At 43.2% G+C, this 24,701-nt stretch overlaps 2 protein-coding genes across 3 annotated transcripts in view; one reads left to right on the forward strand and one right to left on the reverse strand.

The window, feature by feature from the left end:
* Positions 1 to 24,701, reverse strand: part of LOC135550954 (long-chain-fatty-acid--CoA ligase 6-like) — a 106,732-nt gene that overhangs the window by 59,273 nt on the left and 22,758 nt on the right. The gene's annotated exons all lie outside the window — the stretch shown is intronic.
* LOC135550953 (interferon regulatory factor 1-like) lies at positions 3,957 to 8,432 on the forward strand. 2 transcript variants are annotated; one of them, XM_064982249.1, is made up of 8 exons: positions 3,957 to 4,116; positions 5,437 to 5,528; positions 5,829 to 5,928; positions 6,088 to 6,299; positions 6,474 to 6,744; positions 6,860 to 6,894; positions 7,052 to 7,202; positions 7,666 to 8,432. In XM_064982249.1, exons 2-8 carry the CDS (start codon positions 5,442 to 5,444, stop codon positions 7,815 to 7,817), a joined length of 1,008 nt encoding a protein of 335 aa, XP_064838321.1. In that variant the 5' UTR covers positions 3,957 to 4,116; positions 5,437 to 5,441; the 3' UTR covers positions 7,818 to 8,432. The 2 variants fall into 2 exon arrangements, with proteins under 2 accessions (XP_064838321.1, XP_064838322.1); XM_064982250.1 differs by lacking the exon at positions 7,052 to 7,202 and having other exon boundaries at positions 7,666 to 7,779.

Raw genomic sequence — 24,701 nt, forward strand, 5'->3', positions numbered from 1 at the left:
CTGTGGATGTATTTCAAGGCCTACCTTCAAACTCAGTTCCTCCTTGCTTGACATCATGGGAAAATCAAAAGAAATCAGCCAAGACCTCAGAAATAAAATTGTAGACCTCCACAAGTCTGGTTCATCTTTGGGAGCAATTTCCAAACGCCTGAAATCAGCCAAGACCTCAGAAATAAAATTGTAGACCTCCACAAGTCTGGTTCATCTTTGGGAGCAATTTCCAAACGCCTGAAGGTACCACGTTCATCTGTACAAACAATAGTATGCAAGTATAAACACCATGGGACCACGCAGCCATCATACCACCCAAGAAAGAGAGGCGTTCTGTCTCCTAGAGATGAATGTACTTTGGAGCGAAAAGTGCAAATCAATCCCAGAAAAACAGCAAATGACCTTGTGAAGATGCTGGAGGAAAAAGATACAAAAGTATCTATATCCACAGTAAAACGAGTCCTATATCGACATAACCTGAAAGGCCTCTCAGCATAGAAGAAGCCACTGCTCCAAAATCACCATAAAAACGCCAGACTACGGTTTGCAACTGCACATGGGGGCAAAAATTGTACTTTTTGGCCATAATGACCATCGTTATGTTTAGAAGAAGAAGGGGGATGCTTGCAAGCCAATGAATACCATCCCAACCGTGAAGCACGGGGGTGGCAGCATCATGTTGTGGGGGGTGTTTTGCTGCAGGAGGGACTGGTGGACTTCACAAAATAGATGGCATCATGAGGGAAGAATATTATGTGGATATATTGAAGCAACATCTCAAGACATCAGTCAGGAAGTTGAAGCTTGGTCTCAAATGGGTCTTCCAAATGGACAATGACCCCAAGCATACTTCCAAAGTTGTGGCAAAATGGCTTAAGGACAACAAAGTCAAGGTATTGGAGTGGCCATAACAAAGCCCTGACCTCAATCCTATAGAACATTTCTGGGCAGAACTGAAAAAGCATGTGCAAGCAAGGAGGCCTACAAACCTGACTCAGTTACACCAGCTCTGTCAGGAGGAATGGGCCAATGTTGACCCAACTTATTTTGGGAAGCTTGTGGAAGGCTACCCGAAACGTTTGACCCAAGTTAAACAATTTAAAGGTAATGCTACCAAATACTAATTGAGTGTATGTAAACTTTTGACCCACTGGGAATGTGATGAAAGAAATAAAAGCTGAAATAAATCATTCTAGACATACACTACCGGTCACAAGTTTTAGAGCTCATACTCAGAGTGAGTTTCTTTATTTTTACTATTTTCTACATTGTACATCTACATCCATAACACATATGGAATCATGTAGTAACCCAAAAAATGTTAAACAAATCAAAGTATTTTATATTTGAGATTCTTCAAATTGCCACCCTTTGCATTGATGACAGCTTTGCACACTCTTAGAATTCTCTCAACCAGCTTCACCTGGAATGCTTTTCCAACAGTCTTGAAGGAGTTCCCACTTGTTGGCTGCTTTTCCTTAACTCTGCGGTCTGACTCATCCCAAACCATCTCAAATTGGTTGGGGGATTGTGGAGGCCAGGTCATCTGATATAGAACTCTATCACTCTCCTTCTTGGTCAAATAGCCCTTACACAGCCTGGAGATATGTTTTGGGTCATCGTCCTGTTGAAAGACAAATGATAGTTCCACTAACCACAAACCAGATGGGATGGGATAGCTACAGAATGATGTGGTAGCCATGCTGGTTAAGTGTGCCTTGAATTCTAGATAAATCAGACAGTGTCACCAGCAAAGCACCGCCACACCATAACAACTCCTCATCCATGCTTCAAGGTGGGAAATACACATGCAGAGATCATTTATTCACCCACACCGCATCTCACAAAGACACGGCAGTTGGAAGCAAAAATCTCAAATTTGGACTCCAGATGAAAGGACAATTTCCAGTCTAATGTCCATTGCTTCTTGGCCCAAGCAAGTCTTCTCTTATTATTGGTGTCCTTTAGTAGTGGTTTCTTTACAGCCATTTGAATATGAAGGCCTGATTCACACAGTCTCCTCTGAACAGTTGATGTTGAGATGCGTCTGTTACTTGAACTCTGTGAAGCAATTATTTGGGCTGCAATTCTGAACCTGGTAACTCTAATGAACTTACCCTATGCAGCAGGGTCTTCCATTCCTATTGCGGTCCTCATGAGAGCCAGTTCATCTCAGTGCTTGATGTTTTTTTTGCGACTGCACTTGAAGAAACTTTCAACATCCTGAAATGTTCTGTATTGACTGATCTTCATGTCTTAAATGATGGACTGTCATTTCTCTTTGTTTATTTTAGCTGCTCTTGCTTTAATTTCAGGCTATATTCTTATGTTCTTACCATAATATGGACTTTGGCCTTTTACCAAATAGGGCTATCTTATGTATGCCCCCCCCTACCTTGTCAACAACTAATTGGCTCGAATGCATTAAGGAAAGAAATTCCACAAATTAACTTTAAGAAGGCACACCTGTTAATTGAAATGCATTCCAGGTGATTACCTCATGAAACTGGTTGAGAGAATGCCAAGGGTGTGCAAAGCTGTCATCAAGGCAAAGGAAATTCATTGATTCATTTAACACTTTTTTGGTTACTACATGATTCCATATGTGCTATTTCATAGTTTTGATGTCTACACTATTATTCTACAACGTGGAAAATAGTAAAAATAAAACCCTTGAATGAGTAGTTGTTCTAAAACTTTTGACCGGATATTCGTGATATTTGTTTTGTCTAAATAACACTATTTTAGTGGCATGGAAATCCGATGACATTGCTAAAGTAGGCAAATCATTTGTCATAAACATCTTTGCCATATTATGATGTAGCCATATTGACAAGAGATGTAAATATTTCTGTTACTAGCGAAGTTCATCAAAAATAGCTAGCAATGCTAATGTTAGCTAGCTAAAATACTGTGGTCCCCTCAAAGAAACAAACTACCTGCAATTTTACATATTTTGACATGGGGCAGAGAAAAATGTGCAGTTTTATTGCTAATCTCATGTTATTCTACACATTTTGCCATGAGGCTGAGAGAACATTTAGCATTTTAAAGCTAACTAAAGCTAAAATGTAGGTGTGTTGACTGTGAAAATGGCACTGGATTATGATACATCTTGTTTGCTAAATTAACAAATGAAACATTCAGTGGCATATGCCTCACTGCAGTCATATTTGTGGCTTGTTGGGGTGGCTTTCAGTTAGTTATTTTTGTCAAAACCATCCTGTGATAGTGAATATCAATCCAGGTAATCTGTTGTATTTCTTCAAAACTGACATTTGAATATTTTTTTTGTAAATCTGATTGGGTGGGCCTTGCTAACGAGTGGCCAGTCCACCCCTGTTTGTTTATCTTACGTAAACAAGAAACACACTGTTGTCAGCAGTGACTTACATGAAGTCTGAACTGGAGTCTGTGACACAACTCTGTATCAATTGGAGAGTCAAGACTGCCCCTGTCGTTGATTTGAATAACTACACCATTTCCCGGAAAAGCGCGACTCGACTACAATTTATTCTCAAGGGTTTGCCTGGATTTTGGCTGTTTGATGCTTTGCGGGACATAATTGCATCGATAACAGAAAATGCATAGGCCACTCACCCAATAGTGCAATCTTATTATCTAATTATGTGTATTTATTTAGGACAATTGACGGGAATACATGTGGAAAGATTACTTCACTGAGCCAATATATTGTAAATTGATACGTCATGATCATGCTACATGCAGGATCATGCAATATATTCGTTTATTGGCTATGCTCAAGACTTCCTCGTCACACCTTATCTCTCACAACAGCATGATTTCTCGGAAATCATGTTGCCTGAAGTTTGAGCGCGCCTGTATGTGCAGTTCTTCCTCAGCGCAGATGCGGACTGCTGCCCAAACTGTCGCCCCCACCAATGAAGAGTGTACATGATACTATATTGGGGAAATCCCACCCACTTTATATAAAAACCAGTTTCCTTCAGTTGATTGTACACACTGTAAAGGAAGACCTGAGTGGATATAAACGTTCCAAGGAATCACAGAGGAATAACTTCCCGCTCCATCTTCACAAAAGGAAATACTTGCTTTTAGGCTCAATTACAAATCACCGGGATTAAGCGACAACATATTGTAGCTGTAAGTGATTTTATTTTATTATTGCATGCACTGGGCTACGTGGAAACGTTGTGTTTGTGCTAGTGCTCTTTGTACATATTTATAGCAGATATACTTGTAATTTATAGTATATGCTATTTTCTATTCAATTGACTGGGATTTGTTTTTCCATGTGTGCAGCAGCGTGTGTTTTGTCATTGGGCACATATATTCCACACATTGACAGATCTTATTTACGCTTGACACGAGGCAAGAAGCAAAGTGGTGTGCGCGGTGCGCTCATTTGTGAATTTAACGAGACATGGAACAATGCAGTTATAATTAATGCAGTTTTGCAGTAGTATATTTATGACATTTCAAGAGTTCTAGTTAAAATATAAAGTTGCAAGTTTTAGTGGGTCAAGGTTGCAACACTAATTTAGAGGCACTGTAATGGATTGGGCAAAATATGCATGCGCTTGTTCAGTGCACGATTAAAGTGTTCGTTCTTTTCAAGAGCTATAGAACCCGCCCCCTTTAACCTCGACTGCAACAGAAATAGCGATATAGCATCAGTGGCGGAAAAAGTACCCAATTGTCATACTTGACTAAAAGTAAAGAGACCTTCATAGAAAATTACCAAGTAAAGAGTTACCCAATAAAATACTACTTGAGTAAAAGCCTAAAAGTATTTGGTTTTAAATATACTTAAGTATCAAAAGTACAAGTATAAATCATTTCAAATTCCTTATAAACCAGATGGCACCATTATATTGTTTTTTATTTATTTATGAATAGCCACTCCAACATTCATTCGCATCATTACAAACGTGTTTAGCGAGTCCGCCAGATCAGAGACATTTCCTGTGCTGCTAAGCGATCAAAATGTAAACACAGAAAATGTATGGAGTAAAAAGTACATTATTTACTTTAGAGATGTAGTAAAGTAAAAGTTAACAAATATATATATATAAATAGTAAAGATACACCAAAATAACTACTTAAGTACTACTTTAAAGTATTTTTACTCAAGTACTTTATACCACTGTATAGTATAACGTGCATCTGCTTGAATAAGATAATTAGGACACTTTAAAATAATTTCAGTGTAGTCCTATGCACATGATAGACATACTAGTAGTACTGCTGTCTTTCACTGATTTGCACATATTTCCAGTAATTTGCCAGTTGTTGGCAATGATCGAAGGAGCTACATCACACTTCCTGGTCATGAACTTCACTGAGCGCACTAAACATCTGCACTAACTGAGCAGGGTAGTGGGTGGGAGTGACGTGCTTGTAAATCTACCCCAAATGCCATGTGCCTAAAACGAAGTTTATCTCTTCTCCTTGATCTCACAGGAACCATGCCTGTGTCTAGGATGAGAATGAGGCCTTGGCTGGAGGATAAGATTGAGACCAACTCCATCAGTGGATTGGTGTGGGTGGACAAGGTAAGACTTTCCTGCTCGTCAAACTCATCTAATGATTTTTCCTTTATCTACAAAGACACTGTCATTGTATGAAGAGAGCTCAGTCGAGGTATTGACGTCACACAACATATTTAGTACTATTATCCATGAACAGGACTACTCGTCATTGTAAATAAAAATGTGTTCTTAACTGACTTGCCTAGTTAAATAAAGGTTAAATAAAAAAAAAAATTTAAAAAACAACTAAGCATGTACAGGAGACGCTGGGGTGAGAGATAGGAGGCACTCATTTGAAACCCATTTCTTTGTGTTTTTGTCCAGGACAAGAAGATATTCTCCATCCCATGGAAGCATGCTGCACGTCATGGATGGGACCTGAACAAGGATGCCTGTCTATTCAAGCAATGGGCCATGCACACAGGTGAGCAAATTACACATACCTAGACTACCTAGTGTGGAATAGCCCCTCTTATAATAATGGATTTTTGCTAGATGAACAATATGCACTTCAGCACCTTAGGATTTTTCAATCTACTTTCTGCATCGTAATAACAATTATATTACTTGTCTGTTGATGCAGGGAAATTCATACAAGGCGAGACTACACCAGACCCTAAGACATGGAAGGCCAATTTCCGCTGTGCAATGAACTCCCTTCCTGACATCAAGGAGGTGAAAGACAAGAGCATCAACAGAGGGTCAGGAGCGGTGCGCGTTTACAAAATGCTGAACGTCAGCACAAAGCCAAATAACAAGAGGTCAAAAGCAAAGGATGCAAAGAAAAATGACAAGGTTATATTACTTTTTAACTGCAAAAATCTTTAGAATCCCTTTATCATCACTTGTAGTACTGTTTTCCCTCTGCTGAATATAGAGCGGTGTATATTTAGCTGGCTGTATTCAGACCAGTGACAACAGAGATGAATATTACAATCGTATTTAATGTTTTGCTGTTTTCTCCTCTAGGGGTTAAAGATCAAGACAGAGGAAATGGACAACAGTGCAACCCATTGCCTCGAGGATCGCAACACCAACACACACCTGCAGGAGGACAGAAAGATACAGGAGAACAAAGTCGACAGCTCAGACAACCGAGGGGAGACCATCACAGCAGCGTCATATCTTGATGGCTCTGTCAATGACCCTGATGTTCCAGACTTTATCACCTCTGTGGAAATAGGACCAGACAGCATCAACTACTACTCGTCTTTCCAAGTGTCACCAGATCACTCCACAGGTAAGATTAAGCTTGCTGGAGGCTTGGGTTTGATTCAACTCTGTGTGTGAACGTGGGCTGCAAATGTAATTGAGGTTTGCGCAATGCTCATGTCAATTTTCCTTCAACTTTACAGACTATGAAGATTTGAACGAAGAAACACTTATTGAGGTAAGTTTGTCTCTACCAGTACATGTTCAGTGTGCTTTTTTCATTATCAGGAATACCCATGTTTACCAGGTATTCTGCATTGAATACAACAAATTCTAACACAGTTAAACCAAGCAAAAATGCAACCAGGCTCATCCCCTGTGTTTTGCTCTTTCAGATTGCACAGCATTGGGAGCAATTGGATCAATTGGAGCTGCCAGGCAGTGTAAACAGCAAGGGGTTCCTGAGCAATGAAGTAGCTACAGTAGAGTCATACAACACTGCAGAGTCTAACCACAGTCCAGAGAGCCAATGGAGTGATAACTCAGGTAAATGATGCTAGAGGGAATCTGACTGTTTGTTATACTGTAGTATTCAACGGCAGGGTTTCATCATGTCTGCATGTATTGTCTTTGTGAAACATTTGCTAGTCAAAATGAAAGACTACAACAGGAAAATAAAACTGATGGAATCCAAGGGCCTTTAGAAACATATTTGAGAAAAAAAAATGTACGTGTGTCAGACGATTGAGGAACATATTTCAGTCAATAGAATTTCCTTCTCATATTTATAAGGTGTGAAACATAATAATGCATGTAAGCTAAAACAGATGGCAGAGATAAGAACTGAATGATTACACGGGAGCCTAAGTTTATGTTTTTTTTCTTCATTACATCAAAATCCTCTAACAAGGCTGCTCTCAACATTGCACAACATAGATGAAAATCTGTAACTTCATTCAGCTGTGCTTCTCTTGCATCACTGACCAGCTTTGTTTTGTTTGCCATATAGGGTCGGAAATAGAGCTGCGTTTATACACAGAACTGAGCCCAGGCCTACCAATGGCTGAAGATCTCGTCTCTTACGTCGACCATTGGGCTCTGAACAACACACTGAACAACAACACGACCAGTTATCTCCAACAGATCTCTTGCCCACTTTGAGACATGCCTGGATTTCCTGGCCACTGTAAGCCCTGCCTACTCTTTCCCAGACACTGTTCAGAAACAAAAGACCACTCTGACTCTACAGTCTAAAAGACTTCTTTATTTCGTGACCTCTGAACCTTAAGCTACACCATCTTTGCCATTTGACCTCTAATATTCTGTGACAGTTGGTGGATCTCTGAAGTGATATAGCATTTTTGACAGGATTTTTTTAACCAAGTGTCATGCTCTACTGTGTTTCTACTCTTTGTTAAATCATTGTGCTCATAGCTGTATTGATGATTTACAAGATCCATAGTTGATATGAGGGCACCTATCCCATTGCCAGCTCAACACAGAAACTCTCCACAGAAAGTCTCCACTTGGGTGGGCAAAACTATATCAGTTTTTTCTGTTTTACTGTGAAAATAAAATCCGTTATTTACACTTGTATATAGCTGTATATTCCAGGACAATAATCATTCATAACAAACTATGGTAGAAAAATGTCTGTTATTTGGTGAAAAATCTTAAAGATGTAATGTTTTGTGTATTGAATCTGTAAATACTGTATTTGTATTGAATATTTGTGTTGTAGTTTGTTTTATACAAAATAAATAAAATACCAACTTATTTTGTAGTGCATATAGTGTGTATAGTATAATATACTTATTATCTAATACTTCTTATATCTGCCATGACAAAGTGGACAGACTTTTAGAGATGTTTTGATGAGCCTGTATGACCTGATTTGTTAGTTTGCTGTCTAAGAGACATGGGGAGCTGCAGTACTGCAGTGACAACAGCCTGGCGCGAGGTTATAGTAACAGTGTAATAATCGTAAAATCAATCCAATACATATGAAATAATATTTTCTTGGAAACAGTTTTAAAGGGAGAGGTCTTAGTGGCATTCATAAAAGTGACAGGGCTTTTAACTGAGCATGAAAGGGTTTATTTTAATGGTGAAGGTCACTTAACACAGCATTGTGTGTAAATCACATGATTAATCCTAGCTGTTGTAAACTACTTCCATAAATACATTAGAGAGGAATTACATTATCAGCCTCAAGCCTATAAAACACTGTTGAATACTGCTGCACATTTTTCATGTCAAGTTTGTTACATTCCTTGGAAACGGGTCAAACTGCTTTGACAACTGCAATGTAAAAAGTAATTGCCAAACTTAAAGAAATTGAGTAGTGTCTACTCAAACATCTCCAACGGTCAGTAGAACTCAAATCACAAAAGTGGTTTTTGCAAGTTATGAATACTTAATAGCACCACGTACCTATGTTTTTAGAGGATTGTGGGTAATTAAAAATGTGAAGACTTAATGATATTTTTTCACATTGTTGTATGCATACTTGAAGAAAGAAAATTATATTTCTAAGAAAGTATTAAGCATTTTGCTGTGCTATGAGGTGTAATTGATCATGATGAACAGATATCAAAACCATCTGGCAAATTGATGTTCAACAATGAGACAAGCCATTACCACAATCAACAAAGTTATAGTCACCACTCTTAATAACAGGGGTTAATGCAGCATCCTGTGATGCTTACAGTTCTACCTCCAGTTACTGTTCGAGGAATGACCAATGTGCTCAACAATGCCTCCTAAGGTGGGATAAATGAGATAGTCAAATACATCAAACAACATTAAACATTAAGACACGACCACTGAAAATTATAAATCAAAACTACTTAAACTTCAAAAAATATGTATTGACGTAGAAGGGACCTTGCATTTTTATGTTCACTAAAAAAATAAATCGTTATAGTTCAGAATACTTCATGCAATTTAGTGTCAAAAAGTTAATAGTATTTACACCTTAAAAAGATAACCATATGGGTGGGGATGTCACTTTATTACTTTAAGTATTGAACACTGCTGTCACGAATACCACCGAAGGTGGCTCCCCTTCCTGCTCGGGTGGCGCTCGGCGGTCGTCGTCGCCGGTCTATTAGCTGCCACCGATCCCTTTTTCCTTTTCGTTTGTTTTTGTCTAATTGTTTTCACCTGTTCCTTGTTGGGGTTTTGGGATGGGTGTTATTTAAGTTAGTTTTGCCCGCTGGTGTTTGTGCGGGCTTGTTGGTTTGTTACGTTTGGTGATGTATCGTGTTTGCTTTGGCTTTTCGCTGTCCAGTGTTTGTAACTAGGTTTTGGGTTTGTTTAGTGCCAGTGTTTTAGGGCATTCACCCATGTTTAGACATGTTACGTTTTGAAGGACATTAAAGCGTTTTTCCCATTCACTTCGCCCTCTGCATTTGACTCCTCATTCATCACTCACCCGACGTTACAGAAGCCCGCAACACCAGATGGAGTCAGCAGGAGCAGCGACCACCCCTCTCCCCATGATGGAGGAGAGTCATTCATCATACGTCCATCCTCCATCGCATCGGATCAGTAATGGATCAAATGATGGAGAGAATGGACCGTTCGGGAGAGGAGTGGTCTCCCTACTACCCCACCTACCCTCCCACCAGCAACTCTACCATCTCCTCCAGCGGGATCCGGTGCCAGCGCTCTGCGCATCACGCCTCCAAGGGAGTACGATGGAGTGGCGGCGGGGTGCCAGGGATTTCTGCTACAACTAGAGCTCTACCTGGCCACCGTTCGGCCTGCTCCCTCGGACGAAGAAAGCGTGAGTGTCCTCGTCTCCTGCCTGACGGGTAGGGCCCTGGAGTGGGCCAAAGCCGTCTGGAACGGGCCCGACTCAGCGAGGGGCCACTACCTGGAGTTCACCCGCCGTTTCTGGGCTGTGTTCGATCATCCTCCGGAGAGCCGAGCGGCGGGTGAGAGGTTGTTCCATCTCCGGCAGGGGAAGAGGAGTGCGCAGGACTTTGCAATGGATTTCTGGACTTTGGCCACTGGAGCTGGGTGGAACGACAGGGCCCTGATAGACCATTACAGGTGTAGCTTAAGAGAGGACGTCCGCAGGGAGCTGGCTTGTCGGGACACTACGCTTAGCTTGGATGATCTGATCGACATGTCTATCCGGCTAGACCATCTGCTGGCTGCTCGCAGACGTTCTGAAAGGGTCCTGTCAGTTCCACCAATGCCCCCCCCCCGATGGAGCTAGGAGGGGCTGCATCTAGGGAGACTGGAGAAGGAGGCTCCTCCTGTACCCATTGTGGCCGGAGAGGGCACACATCTGGTCGGTGCTGGAGGAGTCCTTCTGGGAGTCGAGAGGGCAGGCGGAACACTCCTCGGTCACCCCAGGTGAGTCAGCACCACACTCTCCCAGAGCTTCCTGTTGGACACATGTTTTTGTTAATCTGTTTCCTTAAATTTTTCCCCTCTCTCCAGCATAAGGCGCTAGTCGATTCAGGCGCAGCAGGGAATTTTATAGATCGTGGACTCGCTCAGAGGTTGAGGATTCCGTTAGTTAAGATAGACACCCCCTTCCCCATGCACTCCTTAGATAGTCAACCATTAGGGTCAGGGCTGGTCAGGGAGGCCACGGTTCCTCTGGAGAGGATTACGCAGGGGGATCATAAGGAACGGATTAGTCTGTTCCTTATCGATTAACCTGCGTTTCCGGTGGTGCTGGGGATTCCCTGGCTGGCTATTCACAATCCGACGATTTTGTGGAGACAGGGAGCTCTCCAGGGGTGATCTGATGGGGTTTAGGAGTTTCCATCGGTGCGACAACGGTGGAGAGTTCAGACCAGGTTTCCATCGTGCGCATTCCTGCTGAGCATGCCGATTTGGCTATCACCTTCAGTAAGGAGAAGGCGACCCTATTACCACCCCATCGACAGGGGGATTGCGTGATAAACCTCCAGGTAAACGCTGCACTCCCCAGGAGTCACGTGTATCCGTTGTCCCAGGAGGAGACGTTGGCTATGGAGACATATGTCACGGAGGCTCTTGGACAGGGGTACATTCGCCCTTCCACGTCACCCGTCTACTAGAGTTTCTTTTTCGTGAAGAAAAAAGAGGGTGGTTTGCGTCCGTGTATTGATTATCGAGGTCTAAATTCCATCACTCTGGGTTTTAGTTACCCACTACCTCTCATCGCTACAGCAGTGGAATCATTTCACGGGTGTGATTTTTCACGAAACTGGACCTCAGGAGCGCGTATAATCTGGTGTGTATTCGGTAGGGAGATGAGTGGAAAACCGCATTTAGTACCATATCTGGCCATTATGAGTACCTCTTCATGCCGTACGGGTTAAAGAATGCTCCAGCCATCTTTCAATCCTTTGTTGATGAGATTCTCAGAGACCTGCACGGACAGGGTGTAGTGGTGTATATTGACGACATCTTGATCTACTCCGCTACACGTGCCGAGCATGTGTCTCTGGTGCGCAAGGTTCTTGGGCGACTGCTGGAGCATGACCTGTATGTGAAGGCAGAGAAATGTGAATTTTCCAAACGAGCCGTTTCCTTCCTGGGTTATCGCATTTCCACCTCGGGGGTGGTAATGGAGGGTGACCGCGTCAAGGCCGTGCGTCGTTGGCCGACTCCCACCACAGTAAAGGAGGTGCAGCGGTTCTTAGGGTTTGCCAATTACTACCGGAGGTTTATCTGGGGCTTTGGCCAGGTGGCGGCCCCTATTACCTCACTGCTGAAGAGGGGGCCGGTGCATTCGCAGTGGTCAGCAGAGGCGGACGGAGCGCTCCGTCGTTTGAAGGCGCTGTTCACCGACGCGCCAGTGTTGGCGCATCCGGACCCTTCTTTTGCATTAATAGTTGAAGTGGACGCATCAAGGCTGGGGTTGGAGCTGTGCTCTCCCAGCGCTCGGGTACGCCACCGAATCTCCGCCCTGTGCTTTTTTTCCGAAGAAGCTCGGGCCAGCGGAGTGGAATTATGATGTGGGGGATAGGGAGTTGTTGACCATGGTTTAGGCTCTGAAGGTGTGGAGACACTGGCTTGAGGGGGCTAAGCACCCTTTTCTCATCTGGACTGACCACCGTAACCTGGAGTATATCCGATCAGCTAGGAGACTGAATCCTCGTCAGGCAAGGTGGGCCATGTATTTCACCCGATTTTGTTTTACGATCTCGTATCGACCAGGTTCCCTCAATACTAAGGCCGACGCGCTGTCCTGCCTATACGACACTGATGAGCGGTCCATCGATCCTACTCCCATCATTCCGTCTGCCAAGCTGGTTGCACCGGTAGTATGCGAGGTGGACACGGACATCGAGCAGGCACTAAGGGAAGAACCTGCCCCTCCACAGTGCCCGGAGGGTCGTAGGTACGTGCCGCTTGCTGTTCGTGATCAATTGATTTGATGGGCACATAGTCTACCCTCATCAGGTCACCCGGGTATTTCAAGGACGGTGCAAAGTCTTAGAGGGAAGTACTGGTGGCCTACCGTGGTGAGAGACATACGATTCTATGTCTCCTCCTGTTCGGTATGTGCTCAGAGTAAGGCTCCTAGGCATTTGCCACGAGGGAAATTACACCCCCCCCCGTCCCACAACGGCCGTGGTCCCATCTATCGGTGGATTTTCTTACGGATCTTCCCCTGTCTCAGGGGAACATGACAATCCTGGTAGTTGTGGATCGGTTCTCTAAGTCCTGCCGTCTTATCCCGTTGCCCGGTCTCCCTACGGCCCTGCAGACTGTGGAGGCACTATTCACCCATGTCTTTCGGCACTACGGGGTGCCCGAGGATATCATTTCTGATCGGGGTCCCCAGTTTACGTCCAGAGTATGGCGCTTATGGAGAGGCTCGGGGTCTTGGTCAGCCTGACCTCGGGTTATCACCCGGAGAGTAATGGGCAGGTGGAGAGAGTGAACCAGGAGGTGGGTAGGTTTCTGTGGTCGTATTGCCAGGACCGGCCAGGGGAGTGGGAGAGATACATCCCCTGCGCAGAAATGGCCCAGAACTCACTAAGCCACTCCACTAAGCCACTTCTGTAGGAGAGGTGCTGGGTCCCGGTGGGGGATATTTTGGATCCTACTATACTAAGGGAGTTCCATCGCCTCCATCCGGATCGCCCTGCGCCTCGCCCCACGGGTCGTCCCCGAGGCCGGCGACAGCGAGCTGCGGGAGCCGCGCGTCAGGGGGGTACTGTCACGAATACCACCGAAGGTGGCTCCCCTTCCTGTTCGGGTGGCGCTCGGCGGTCGTCATCACCGGTCTATTAGCTGCCACGATCCCTTTTTCCTTTTCGTTTGTTTTGGTCTAATTGTTTTCACCTGTTCCTTGTTGGGGTTTTGGGATGGGTGTTATTTAAGTTCGTTTTGCCCGCTGGTGTTTGTGCGGGCTTGTTGGTTTGTTACGTTTGGTGATGTATCGTATTTGTTTTGGCTTTTCGCTGTCCAGTGTTTCTAACTAGGTTTTGGGTTTGTTTAGTGCCAGTGTTTTAGGGCATTCACCCATGTTTAGACATGTTATGTTTTGAAGGACATTAAAGCGTTTTTCCCATTCACTTCGCTCTCTGCATTTGACTCCTCACTCATCACTCACCCGACGTTACAACTGCAACACTTTGAGTTGGGTTACTCAAATGGTTCTAGGCAAGGGGAGTCCCCCACAAAAAAAGTTAGTTGAACTAATTACTTTTTACAGTGTGCTGTCCATGGCGGCTTCATTTGGGTATTTTGCTGAGTCTTAATTATCCATACCAACATAAGCAATTTTTCCTCATGTGAGTTTCAGCCACAGACGGATATTATAATTCCTCTTTGGCTGATGAACAGACCCAAACCAAGCCTTACTCAATAGGTTTTGTGTTAGTCCATCTATAGTTCTTCAAATTTCCTATTTAGGTAGTTTGTCAAATTCTCGCAGATAAACATTTTACTGGCCATTGTACTATTTTAAACCCAGTTGTTCTACATCGTAATATACTGACGCTGAAAGTACTGTGCAGAATTGTAGATTCAAAATCATAATAGTGTTTGAACATTGTGTGGTTAAATGTTATTTTATTTTATTCAAATACTCACATACAATAATGAGATAAATACAATAACTATAGTTCAACAATTGATGAATACAGTAGCAACAAGTGATAGAAAAAGTTAAGAAATATGAACACATGGAGTTTGAGATCTATTCCTCACAAGTTGTGACCTGAACAGACTACTTGACAATTATTGGAAACCTTACAGAGCAATTACTATACGCATGGCAGGGCAGAGTTTTTCCAGGCTATAGGCTATATCAGTACACGGCAGTCTTGGCCTAAATAACAAACCCTCCCTTATCATCTGACCAAGAAGTGTTCAGTATCTAGTTGATCTTCCACAATCATCAGAGGGGGTTCAACTTGATAACACAGCCACAATGTCAAAATTGGCAAATTAAAATATTGGTCTTAATTTCAGGTTAGGGTTAGGCATAAGGTTAGCAATGTGGTTAAGGTTAGGGTTGATGTTACGGTTAGGTTTAAAATCCGATTTTAATTAGAGACTTTGTAGAAATGGGCAGGGTTTATCCCATCCAACTACCTCATCCCCATACTGTTATTTATTTAGCTCCTATCTCTACTTGCACACTCATCTTCTGCACATCTATCACTCCAGTGTTTAATTGCTATATTGTAATTATTTCAACACTATGGCCTATTTATTGCCTTACCTTCCGTATTCTACCTCATTTGCACACACTGTATATATACTTTTTCTATTGTATTATTGACTGTATGTTTGTTTATTCCATGTGTAACTCCGCGTTGTTGTTTGTGTCGCTTTGCTTTATCTTGGCCAGGTCGCAGTTGTAAATGAGAACTTGTTCTCAACTAGCCTACCTGGTTAAATAAAGGTTAAAAAAAATATATATACAATGAACAATGAATAACAATAATACAGGGAGTACGAGGTAATTAATGTAGGAATTATTCTCTGTCTCAGATACAGTGGTGGAGTTTGGTTAGTGAAAAATTTTGCTAGCGGAGAGAGCAGGTGTCTGGTACAAATGTTTGAAACGCTCCCCTGATGGGTTGTCACTAGTTAACACAGCAACAAAGTCAGAATTATTATTCGTTTTTTTTGCCTCACCTTTATTTTACTAGGCAAGTCAGTTAAGAACAAATTCATATTTTCAATGACGGAACAGTGGGTTAACTGCTTGTTCAGGGGCAGAATGACAGATTTGCACCTTGTCAGCTCGGGGATTTGAACTTACAACCTTTCGGTTACTAGTCCAACGCTCCAACCACTAGGCTACCCTGCCGCTGTGCGGGTCACTACAATACATTTGCTTTAGAGGGAAGGCTTCTGAGACAGTGATTAATAATTTATTCAACTTAACTTTTCAAAGAATCTCAAAGCACAAAATTACAAGTAATTTAGAAAAACAACATAAGGGGATGGACAGTCACTAGAAAGTTCATGACTTGAGTGGTCATCTGAGGGAGGTGGTCTAACAGGGGGAGAGTCTGGAGGCAGGCATTGCGGTCTCATCAACGTGTCTCGCCGTTCCTGGCTTATCCGTAGTAGAACTGTCAGATTATGTTTTAGTTTAGCCACAAAGGTCCATGGACTCAGTAGGTAGCTAGCTAGCCACTCATTCACTACTACCAAAACGAAGCACCCTTTGGATGCTGCTACGGTAATTATGTGGCCCCAGAAAGCACACCACATTTCAATGTTAAATCAAGCGCAGCCTTGTAACTTTGACCTCCCTACGATCCTCATTATTGCACACCTCTGCCATATTGCTTTCGGTTTCTTTCCATCCTCAACACCTAGACACTGTTGGCTTTGGAATCAAAACAGCTAATTAGCTAGCTAGCCAAACAAACAAATTCCTTGCCAGCTTGTCTTAACGCTGTGGTGGATTCTGATTGAAGTACATTCATTAGATAGATTAATTGGTCATTCTTTGAAACAAAGTGTTGGTTAAAAAACATGCCATTAACTAATTACCTAAATATTTACAAAATGTACAGGAGCTCTCTGCTTAGGCTGCTGCTAGGGCGCCATGGCAACTGCAGAACAGTGATGATGCGCTCAGGTGTGAGGCTGACGAAGGCTGCAATAAAGCTCGCCAGTTTGTAGTCCTAATATCCGGAAATAAATTACCTCTTGTTCGTTCAACCATACCTATGGGAAAAGAATAGGGTTTGGGAATAAACGCTCAAAATAAGGTCTGAGGTTGACACAGATTTAGGAAATTGTATACATGTTGTTCTATGAGATAATAGCAGTCAGTTAACATTACCTTTTTTAATTATGATGGTTTTGTGTGATTTGTGTATTTTATTTGAAAATAAATTCACAAAAAGTGGCATTAGCTGATGTAGTTTCTCATAGAACAAACGTATAAGATCTCCTAAACTTGTTTATCACATACGTTATTTTCTGCATTTATCCATAAACCCTCCAAAAACTGCATTTATTTTCCTTATAGGTTTTGCCCAATGAGCAATGGCTGAGTTAGTGCCTAGAAAAAGATGCCATTACCATTTCTCTCTATGCATGCAGGAAGCAGAGGAGACAGAGAGAAAGGAAGCAAGCAGAGAGGTTAGCACAGTGGTTCCCAAACTTGGGCCGTCTACAGTTACAACAGCCACAAATTCATAATTCTTGCTAAAACCTGCTTATTTCTACAATTTGTCTTCATAAAATCAGATTTTAAATCAAACTGTAACCACACTGCTAACCTTATGCCTAACCCTTACCTTAAATTAAGACCAAAAAGCTCTTGTTTTCATGAACCAATTTTGACTTTGTGGCTGTGGTAACTAGTGATAACCCCCAAACTTGGGCTCGGAGCACCATGTGGGGTCTTCTGAGAAAATCTGTACTAATTTCATCAAACAAGTTAGGAACTTTTAAAAAGAAGGTATGTTTCAATATGAACATCTCATTTTAATGTAGGCCTGTCTTCCCTATAGGCCTATATTAAAATGAAATTTAAAAAAACAATACAGTTCTAAAAATGTAATACGTTTTGGTTTATGGCGGTGGTCGATCGCCTACTGGAGTTTACAGTTTACCCATTACCTATCTTTTACCACTACATCACTGATATTAATACAGCATCGTAAGTAATATTCTAAGAATGAAAGTGAATGTGATAATACAATCATCTGTGTGCTCCATTGATGTCTGTTTGTGCGAGGCTTGATTACCAATGCTTAGGAATACAAATGTGAATGCTTTGTGATTTAAGAAAATATATATCTATCACTAGGATGCTATTGAGCAAACTGATGCTGGTAGTCAGTTTCACCTATTAGGTACAGATAAACAGTATGTTAACAGTACCCTACCAGAAGATTTATTCTCAGGCATAAAAGTAAGCACCTTTTATGTTTTTGAGAAGATATATACCACTTTAAAAAGGTGCTGATGTATTGCTTCTGAACAAGCAGCAGCTTAAAATTGGTTGTTTTGATGGTTGTGAAATGAGCTCAGTAACACTACCACAGCACAGCAGGGTAACTTCCCTTAATACAAAAAAATAGACAAATTATTTTTGGTATTCCCCTAACATTCAGGCCTCATTAACCTTCATGGTTGTACATACTGACTCTCCACCAAGGGTGTGTTATGCAGTAACTCTGGTTTTCTGGAAACATTACCCACAGTGAAAATAAGTTACCTATGACTGCCCAGCCCACTCATTCAAAAACACAACATATAGTCGTTATTGGGATTTAAACATATACAGCGGCTTCAGAAACTAGTCACACCCTTTTACTTTTTCCACATTTTGTTGTGTTACAGCCTGAATTTAAAATTAATTCAATTGAGATGTTGTGTCACTGGCCAACACACAATATTGCATAATGTCAAAGTGGAATGATTTCAATTTTTTAAACATTGATTAAAAGTTGAAATGTCTTAAGTCGATAAGTATTCAACCCATTTGTTATGGCAAGCCTCAGTAAATTCAGGAGTAAAAATGTGCTTAGCAAGTCACATACGTTGCATGGACTCACTCTGTGCAATTATAGTTGAATATGATTTTTTTGAATGACTACCTCATCTCTGTACCACACACACAATTATCTGTAAGGTTCCTCAGTTGAGCATTCAATTTCAAACATATTCAACCTCAAAGACGAGGGAGGTTTTCCAATGCCTCGCAAAGAAGCGCACCTACTGGTAGATGGGTAAAAATAAAATACATTAAAATATCCATTTGAGCATGGTGAAGTTATTATATACACTTTGGATGGTGTATCAATACACCCAGTCACTACAAAGATACAGGCCTCCTTCCTAACTTTCCCCGGAGAGGTAGGAAACTGCTCAGGGATTTCACCATGAGGCCAATGGTAACATTAATACAGTTACGGAGTTTAATGGCTGTGATAGGAGAACTGAAGATGGCTCAAGAATATTGTACTTATTACACAATACTAACATAATTGACAGAGTGAAAAGAAGGAAGCCTGTACAGAATACAAATATTGCCACGTGTGCTCCCTCTCAGGCCTCTAGGTCACCAGGCTGCTCATTATGGCACACACCTGTCACCATCGTTACGTGCATAATGACACTCACCTGGACTACATCACCACCTAGATTACCTGCCCTATTTTTTATTTTTTACCTTGGCAAGTCAGTTAAGAACAAATTCTTATTTTCAATGACGGCCTAGGAACAGTTGGTTAACTGCCTGTTCAGGGGCAGAACGACAGTTTTGTACCTTGTCAGCTCGAGGGTTTGAACTTGCAACCTTCCGGTTACTAGTCCAATGCTCTAACCACTAGAATACCCTGCCGCCCCTATATATGTCACTCCCTTTGGTTTTGTCATGTTCTGACCTTTTATTTCCTTTGTTTTGTCTTTATTTAGTATGGTCAGGGCGTGAGTTGGGGTGGGCAGTCTGTTTTTCTATGTTGGTTTTTGTGTTCAGCCTAGTATGGTTCTCAGAGGCAGGTGTCATTAGTTGTCTCTGATTAAGAATCATTCTTAGGTAGCCTGGGTTTCACTGTTGGTTTGTGGGTGTTTGTTTCTGTGTGAGTGTTTGTCGCCCCACGGTACTGTTTCGGTTTTCGTTTTCATCACTTTGTTTATTGTTTTGTATTTCAGTGTTCAGTTAGTTTTTTAAATAAATCGTCATGAACACTTACCACGCTGCATCTTGGTCCGATCCTTACTCCTCTTCAGACGAAGAGGAAATCTGCCGTTACAGAAACACCCACCACAAACGGACCAAGCGGCGTGGTAAAGGGCAGCAGCAGCAGCAGCGAACACAAGACTCCTGGACTTGGGAGGAGAATATGGATGGTAAAGGACCCTGGGCACAGCCAGGGGAATATCGCCGTCCCAAGGCAGAGCTGGAGGCAGCGAAGGCAGAGAGGTGCTGGTATGAGGAGGCAGCGCGGCTGGAAGCCTGAGAGGCAGCCCCAAACATTTCTTGGGGGGGAGGCACACGGGGAGTGTGGTGAAGCCAGGTAGGAGACCTGTGCCAACTTCCCGTGCTTACCGGAGAGAGAGAGGGACCGGGCAGGCACCGTGTTATACGGTGGAGCACACAGTCTCCCCAGTGCATGTGTATAGCCCGGTGCGGTACATTCCAGCTCCTCGTATCGGCCGGGCTAGAGTGGGCATCGAGCCAGGTGCCATAAAGCCGGCTTTACGCATCTGGTCTCCAGTGTGTCTCCTCGGGCCGGCATACATGGCACCAGCCTTACGCATGGTGTCCCCGGTTCACCAGCACAGCCCAGTGCGGGCTATTCCACCTCGCCTCACTGGCAGGGCGACCGGGAGCATTCAACCAGGTAAGGTTGGGCAGGCTCGGTGCTCAAGAGCTCCAGTGCGCCTGCATGGTCCGGTCTATCCAGTGCCACCTCCAGCACCAGCCCTCCGGTGGCAGCCCCCCCGCACCAGGCTGTCTCTCCGTCTTCTGCCTACAGGTGCTCCTGCCTGTCCAGCGCTGCCAGAGCCTTCCTCCTGTCCTGAGCTGCTAGAGTCTCCCGTCTGTCCTGAGCTGCTAGAGTCTCCCATCTGTCCTGAGCTGCTAGAGTATCCCATCTGTCCTGAGCTGGTAGAGTCTCCCATCTGTCCAGAGCCGTCAGTCAGCCAGGAGCTGCCAGAGTCGTCAGTCAGCCAGGAGCTGCCAGAGCCATCAGTCAGCCAGGAGCTGCCAGAGGTGGTACCAGTCCGGTACCACCTGTGCCGGCTCCACGCACTAGGCCTTCAGTGCGCCTTCCCAAACCGGTATGACCTGTGTCTACTCCCCGCACTCTCTCTGAAGTGCGTGTCACCAGTCCGGTGCCACCTGTACCTGCTCCAAGCACTAGGCCTCCAGTGCGTATTCACAGTCCAGAGCTTCCGGCGATGGTCCCCGGTCTGGAACCTTCTGCGACAGTCCACGGTCTGGAACCCCCTGCGATGGTCCGGAACCCCCTGCCACGGTCCAGAACCTCCTGCCATGGTCGACGGTCCGGAGCTTCCAGGTACGGTGTCCAGTCCCGTGTCCAGTCCAGACACGACGTCGTGTGCCGCTCCTAGGCCAGAGCCTTCCTCAGTGCCGGTGACCAGTCCAGGCACGGCGACCAGCCCAGCACAAAGTCCGGAGCCCTTCTCTGCGCCGATGCCCAGTACGGGCACGTCGTTCAGCCCGGCGCCATGTTCGGTTCCGGGGTCTGGGGTGGGGCTACGACCCGCACCGGAGCCGCCACCGCCACTAATCACCCCCCCCCTACCGTCCCAATTTGGTTTCAGGTTTTGCGGCCGGAGTCCACACCTTTGGAGTCCACACCTATGGTGTAGTAGGTCAGGGCGTGACTGAGGGTATTCTAGTTTATTATTTCTATGTGGTGTTCAAGTTAATTTTTCTATGTTGGTGATTTGTATGATTCCCAATTAGAGGCAGCTGGTAATCGTTGTCTCTAATTGGGGATCATATTTAGGTAGCATTGTTCCCACCATGTTAGTATATCGATTTCTTGTTTTGTTTTTGCTAAGTATCACTTTATAATAAATACGTGGAACTCTACATCCGCTACGCCCTGGCCCGTCTCCTCACGTACTCCTTCGCATAAAGTTGATCAGGCTTTTGATTGTGGCCAGTGGAATGTTGTCCAACTGCTCTTCAATAGCTATGTGAAGTTGCTGGATATTGGTGGAAACTGGAACAAGCGGTCCTACACTTCGATACAGAGGATCCCAAACATACTCAATGGGTGACATGTCTGGTGAGTATGCAAGCCATGGAAGAACTGGGACATCTTAAGCTTCCAGGAACTGTGTACAGATCCTTGTTGCCTTTTATATTTGTGTTAAGTGGACACACCTACTCATTCCAGGGTTTTTCTTTATTTTTACTATGTTCTACATTGTAGCATAAAAGTGAAGACATCAAAACTATGAAATAACACATGGAATCATGTAGTAATAAAAAAAAGTGTTAAACAAATGTTATTTTATATTTGAGATTCTTCAAAGTAGCCACCCTTTTCCTTGATGACAGCTTTGCACACTCTTTGATCAGGTTCAAGTTCAGACTCTGGCTGGGCCACTTAAGGACATTCAGAGACTTGTCCCGAAGCCACTCTTGCATTGTCTTGGCTATGTGCTTAGGGTCGTTGTCCAGTTGGATGGTGAACCTTAGTCCCAGTCTGAGGTTCTGAGGGCTCTGGAGCAGGTTTTCATCAAGGATTGCAATGTACCTTGCTCTGTTCATCTTTCCCTCGATCCTGAATAGTCTCCCATTCTCTGCCGCTGAAAAACATCCCGACAGCATGATGCTGCCACCACGTTTCACCGTAGGGATGGTGCCAGGTTTCCTCCAGACATGACGGTCTTAATTGTTATGTAAATAAGGTATTTGTTTTTTATTTTTAATACATTTGCAAAAAAATTCTTAACCTGTTTTTGCTTTGTCATTATGGGGTGTTGTGTGTAAATTGCTGGAGGATATTTTATTTATTTAATACATTTTAGAATACTGGTGTAATGTAACAAAATGTGGAAAAAGTAAATGTGTCTGAATACTTTCTGAAGGCAGTGTATATAGTACACAAAATAAATTACTGGTCAACATCTAAATATTTGTCTCGGCGTTGATAAAAGCTCAGTAAGCTTTGATCTGACAGTTGTAATTGCGCCTGCCTCTTTGTGAAAGAGTGGAATCATGAAGAGTGGTTTGTTCGTTATATTTGCCTGCGTGGGCTACTAAGTTCTCATAATAACTATGCTTTACAGAGAGAAGGCTACTGAGACAGACAGTGCTGTGATGCTCAGTGTTGAGGCTGCAATGCATGCAGGAAGAAACAGTGGAGACAGAGAAAAAGGAAGCATGTCTAACAGTATTGCTTCCGTTCCTCTCCTCGCCCCTACCTGGGCTTGAACCAGGAACCCTCTGTACACATCGACAACAGCCACCCTCGAAGCATCGTTACCCATCGCTCCACAAAAGCCACGGCTCTTGCAGAGCAAGGGGAACAACTACAACTACTCAAGGTCTCAGAGCAAGTGACGTCACCGATTTCAAACGCTATTAGCGCGCATCCCGCTAACTAGCTAGCCATTTCACAGCGGTGAGACAGAGAGAGAGGTTCCCAACAGTACAGTGGTTCCCAACTTGAGTCGTCATTAGTTACCACAGCCACAAAGTCATAAATTATTGATAAAACCTGCCTACTTCCACAATCTCTTATTAAAATCTGATTTGAAATCAAACCCTGAACCTTGACCACACTGCTAACCTTATGCCTAACCCTGACCTTCAATGAAGACCAATATTTTTTTATTGTTGCCAATTTTTACTTTGTGGCTGTGTTAACGAGTGACAACCCCAAACTTGGGGTCTCTTCAGAAAATATGTACTAATCTTATCAAACAAGTGAGGAGTTAAAACAAAGAAGATAAGCTTCATGGCTTAACTTCCCTATAGGCCTACATTACAATGCAATCAAAATGCAAAATACAGTTCTAAAAATGTCATACGTTTTCGTTTACAGTTGAAGTCGGAAGTTTGCGTACACTTTGGTTGGAGTCATTAAAACTCGGTTTTCAACTACTCCACAAATGTCTTGTTAAACAAACTATAATTTTAGCAAGTCGGTTAGGACATCTACTTTGTGCATGACACAAGTCATTTTTGCAGACAGATTATTTCACTTATTCACAGTATCACATTTCCAGTGGGTTAGAAATGTACATGCACTAAGTTGACAGTGCCTTTAACAGCTTGGAAAATTCCAGAAAATAATGTCATGGCTTTATAAGCTTCTGATAGGCTTATTGACATAATTTGAGTTAATTGGAAGTGTACCTATGGATGTATTTCAAGGCCTGCCTTCAAACTCTGTGCCTCTTTGCTTGACATCATAGGGAAACGTTTACAAATCAGCTAAGACCTCAGAAAAAATTGTAGACCTCCACAAGTCTGGTACATCATTGAGAGCAATTTCAAAATGCCTGAAGGTACCACGTTCATCTGTACAAACAGTAGTACACAAGTATAAACACCATGGAACCACGCAGCCATCATACAGCTTAGGAAGGAGATGCGTTCTGTCTCCTAGAGATGAACGTACTTTGATGCGAAAAGTGCAAATCAATCTTGGAACAACAGCAAAGGACCTTGTGAAGATGCTGGAGGAAACGGGTACAAAAGTATCTATATCCACAGTAAAACGAGTCCTATATTGTCATAACCTGAAAGGCCGCTCAGCAAGCAAGAAGCCACTGCTCCAAAATCACCATTAAAAAATCCAGACTACGGTTTGCAACTGCCCATGGGGACAAAGATAGTACTTTTTGGAGAAATGTCCTCTGGTCTGATGAAACAAAAATAGAAATGTTTGGCCATAATGACCATTGTTATGTTTGGAAAAAGGCGGAGGCTTGCAAGCTGACGAACACCCTCCCAACCGTGAAGCACGGGGGTGGCAGCATCATGTTGTGGGTGGGCTTTGTTGCAGGAGGGACTGGGGCACTTCATAAAATAGATGGCATCATGTGGAAGGGAAATGATGTGGATATATTGAAGCAACATCTCAAGACATCAGTCAGGAAGTTAAAGCT

Source organism: Oncorhynchus masou, chromosome 12 (genome assembly GCF_036934945.1).
Source record: "Oncorhynchus masou masou isolate Uvic2021 chromosome 12, UVic_Omas_1.1, whole genome shotgun sequence".
Taxonomy (NCBI): domain Eukaryota; kingdom Metazoa; phylum Chordata; class Actinopteri; order Salmoniformes; family Salmonidae; genus Oncorhynchus; species Oncorhynchus masou.